Genomic DNA, 3,907 nt, shown 5'->3' with positions numbered 1-3,907 from the left:
GTGGGGCCGGCCCCGCAGCCCTGCCGCGGAGCGGCCCCCGCAGCCCCGGCCCTCCTCCAACTCGGCCTCCTCGTCCTCATCCTCGCCCGCGCCCGCCAGCGGCGGCGAGTGCTGCAGCCCCTCGCCGTGGGCGGGCGCCGGCGCTGGGACGCAGCCGGGCGAGGGCGGCTCGATGGCGGTGCCCGCTGAGCACGGTGAGTCCCGCCGCGAGGCGGGGGGGTCGCCTTCACTGCCCCTACCCCGTGTGGAGCTGGGCTGAGACCTGCCCGACTCACTGCAGCAATGAGCTGCTCCTTGCAGCCTCGCTGCGGGGCTCCCGTGTGGCTCAGCACGGTGACACCACTGTCCCCTTGTCCCCTCTGTTCACCCCCACTTGTGCCCCCCAGATGCGCCCCCCGCGCGGGCCAGCGCAGCCCCCCGCGAGGTGCCGCTCGTGGCCCCCCCGCGCCGCTCCCGCACGAAGAGACCCGCGGCCGGGGCAGCCGTGGGCAGCAACACCGACCTGGTGCGTGGGCTCTGTGTATGGGGGGCGTCGGGGGGTGCCCCCTCAGCACCCCCTGATCGCCCCGGCCCCGCAGTCGCGCTCGCTGAGCCCCTCGCCCTCGTGGAGCTGCGGCCCGTCGCACTCGGCGCCCGCCAGCCTGGGCGAGCGCAGCTTCTTCGGCGTCTCCCAGCCGCCGCTCGGTGCGTCCCGCACATTGCGGGGGGTCTGCAGGAGGGTTGTGGGGGGGTCCCTCTGACCCCTGCGCCCCCCCCCGCCGCCAGGGCTGTCGCGGGGCCCCAGCCCGGTGGTGCTGGGCTCGCAGGACGCGCTGCCCGTGGCCGCGGCGTTCACCGAGTACGTCCACGCCTACTTCAAGGGCCGCGACGCCGACAGGTGGGCGCGCGGTGGGCGCGGGGGCTCCCGGCTGCGCCCCGGGCCCCGGTGACCCCGTCGCCGTCCCGCAGCTGCCTGGTGAAGGTCACGGGCGAGCTCACCATGTCCTTCCCCGCCGGCATCGTGCGCGTGTTCGGCGCCAGCGCGGCCCCGCCGGTGCTCAGCTTCCGCCTGCTCAACGCGGGCGCCATCGAGCAGTTCGTGCCCAACGCCGAGCTGCTCTACAGGTTGGCGCGACGGAGGGGCCCCGTCCTCGGAGCCGTTGCCCCGCGAGCAGGGAAATGGGGCCGGCAGCCCCTGAGGGAGCCGAGGGACCCGCTGGGAGCTGGGGGATGGGGTGTGTGGGTTGCACAGGGGCAGGTGAAGGAGGAAATGGGGAGCTGGGAATGGGAATGGGGAGCTGGGAATGGGGTGCGTGAGAGCGGGTGAAGGTGCTGGGATGCATGGGGTGCATGGAGTGAGTGGAGGAGGTTGTGAGGAGCTGGGGACGGGGTGCATGGGGTGCTCCGTGGGAGCAGGTCAAGATAGTGGGGAGCTGGGAATGGGGTGTATGGAGAGAGCAGGTGAGGGTGGGGCAAGGAGCTGAGGATGGGGGGGGACAGGGTGCACGGGAGAAGGCAAAGGTGGTGGGGAGAGGATGCGCGGGGCGCTCGGGGTGCACGGGAGCGGGTAAAGGCAGCAGGGAGAGGGTGGGGATGGGGTGCATGGGGGTGGGGGAAGGCGCTGGGGTGCACGGGGTGCGGGTGAAGGGGGCTGTCGGCGTCCCCGCTCTGAGCCCCGTCCCGCAGCGACCCGTCGCAGAGCGACCCCAGCACCAAGGACTTCTGGCTGAACATGGCAGCGCTCACGGGGCACCTGCAGAGGCAGGCGGAGCAGAGCCCGGCAGCCTCCTACTACAACGTGGCGCTGCTCAAGTACCAGGTGAGCCCCGGGGCGGCGGCGGCGGCCGCGGCGGTGTCGGCGGCTGCCCGGTCCCCACGGAGCCGGCGTCCCCGCAGTTCTCCAAGCCGGGCGCGCGCTCGGCGCCGCTGCAGCTCTGCGCGCGCTGGGACTGCGCGCCGGGCGCCACGCGCGTCACCGTGGAGTACGGCTACAACGCGGGCGCCCTGGCCGTGCCCGTGCCCCTGGCCAACGTGCAGGTGCTGCTGCCCGTGGAGGAGCCCGTCACCAACGTGCGGCTGCAGCCTGCGGCCAGCTGGTGAGCGGCAGCGGGGGGGACCCCCCCGGACCTCCAAAACAACCCTGTACTGGAGAGGGTCCTGGGCTGGGGCATGGCAGGGATGCCTAGGGAATGTGCGGGTGGGACAGGGCTCGGGGTTTGTCCGAGGTGTTGGATAGAATGGAGCTGGGGGATTGGGGTTGCCTGGGGGGGTTCAGGTTGGAGTTGGGGGCTTCAGCATTGCCTGGAGACATTGGGATGGAGCTGAAGGGGTGGATGTGGGGGTGACTGGGGGGATTCAGAATGGATCTGAGGGGCCTTGGGGCTGCCTAAGGGTCTCGGGATGGAGCTTGAGGGGAGTGGGCTGCCTGGGGGTCTTGGGATGGATCTGGGGGGTTTGGGGCTGCCGGGGGGTCTCAGCCCGGCCCCTTGCTTGTGTTGCAGGAACCTGGAGGAGAAGCGGCTGCTCTGGCGGCTGCTGGACATCCCTGGGGCACCGGGCCAGGGAGGTGAGGCTGGGGGGCGCACGGGGAGGCTGGGGGGGCTGCCCCCGCCGCGGGGGTCCCGCCGTCCCCTGCAGCCCCCGCTCGCCCCCAGGCTGCGGCCGCCTCTCGGCCAGCTGGGAGCCCCTGTGCGGGCCCAGCAAGCCCAGCCCGGTGGCGGCCCAGTTCAGCAGCGAGGGCAGCACCGTGTCGGGCGTCGAGGTGGAGCTCGCGGGCGCCGGCTACCGCATGTCGCTGGTCAAGAAGAGGTTTGCGACAGGTACCGGGGCGCGCAGGGCGCTCTGCCGTGGCCTGGGGTGCGCTGGGGCCCTTCCCTGGGTGCGCAGGGGCCCCCACGTCCCTGATGTGGATGAGGTCCCTCTCCATAGTCCTGGGATGCCCAGGGTCCCTTCCCTGGGTACACAGGGTCCCTTCCCATAGCCCCGGGTGCACCAGGACCCTTCCCTGGGATGCAGTATTTTCCTGTAGCTCTGGGGCACACAGTGATCTTCCCATAGCCCTGGTGTGCACAAGGTCACTTCCATAGCCCTGGGGTGCCCAGAGTCCCTTTCCTGGGTGCAAAGGGTCCCTTCCCACAGCCCTGGGTGCACAAAGACCCTTCCCTGGGATGCACAGCGTACTTTCCCTTAGCCCTGGGGCACGCAACAATCTTCCCATAGCCCTGGGGTGTCCAGGTCCCTTCCTGGCTCCCCTTTCCACTTGCTGCAGCCGGCTCAGTGCCGGGGCCACCTGCATGGGGCGCCGGCCCCCTCCTTGTCCCCTTGCTCCCGCAGGGATTTACCTGGCCGGCTCCTGAGCGCCGCCTGCCCCGGCATGTGCGGGGCGGCCCCGTGGCTCTTGCAACGCGACACGCGGGCCGGAGGCTGCTCGGGGAGCGGGTGCTGCCGGCCCGGCAACGTGCCGGCCGGGGAAGGGCCCTGCTCCCCACCCTCCTCGTCCTCCTGTGCTCGCCGTGCCCGTAGCCGTCATCTCCTGCTGGCTGGAGGATGGTGCCCCCGTCCTCCCCTGTGCTGTGAAGGGAGCAGGAGCTGCTCTTTTATTAAACACTTTATTTTCTAATAACCGCCCCCCGCCGCTGCCTCCTGCCTGTGTTGCTTGTGGCTCCGGGAGCGTCGGGGACGGTGCCACCCCCCCGGGCACCTCCCTGGCAACGTGGTGGCTCCCATGGGTGCCCTGGGCACCCGCCACACTCTCTGGTGACGCGAGGACGCAGAAGGGAGGGGACTGGGACCTGTTGGTGGCCCTGGGCCGCTCTGGATGCTCGGCGGGGCGGGGGCAGGTGGCACCTGCCCCGGGGGAGGATCGCGGCGCGCGCGCAGCCGCGGCATTCCCAGCACCGGAGAGGCCGGCACCACGCGGCGATGGGCC

General features: G+C 71.8%; 1 protein-coding gene across 1 annotated transcript in view; it reads left to right on the top strand.

The window, feature by feature from the left end:
- Window positions 1–3,415, top strand: part of FCHO1 (FCH domain only 1) — a 7,796-nt gene extending 4,381 nt beyond the window's left edge. Inside the window, exons 19-28 of the mRNA XM_026041477.1 lie at window positions 19–194; window positions 387–505; window positions 579–684; window positions 766–877; window positions 949–1,104; window positions 1,666–1,798; window positions 1,876–2,075; window positions 2,481–2,545; window positions 2,634–2,798; window positions 3,313–3,415. Coding sequence (XP_025897262.1) covers window positions 19–194; window positions 387–505; window positions 579–684; window positions 766–877; window positions 949–1,104; window positions 1,666–1,798; window positions 1,876–2,075; window positions 2,481–2,545; window positions 2,634–2,798; window positions 3,313–3,335 — 1,255 coding nt within the window. The 3' untranslated portion in view covers window positions 3,336–3,415. The remainder of the gene's footprint in view (window positions 1–18; window positions 195–386; window positions 506–578; window positions 685–765; window positions 878–948; window positions 1,105–1,665; window positions 1,799–1,875; window positions 2,076–2,480; window positions 2,546–2,633; window positions 2,799–3,312) is intronic.
- Window positions 3,416–3,907: the final 492 nt, after the last annotated feature.

This window comes from Nothoprocta perdicaria, unplaced genomic scaffold (genome assembly GCF_003342845.1).
Source record: "Nothoprocta perdicaria isolate Ctin4 unplaced genomic scaffold, notPer1 scaffold_286, whole genome shotgun sequence".
Taxonomy (NCBI): domain Eukaryota; kingdom Metazoa; phylum Chordata; class Aves; order Tinamiformes; family Tinamidae; genus Nothoprocta; species Nothoprocta perdicaria.
Note: the sequence above shows the minus strand (reverse complement) of the source record. Positions and strands in the feature narration are given on the sequence as shown.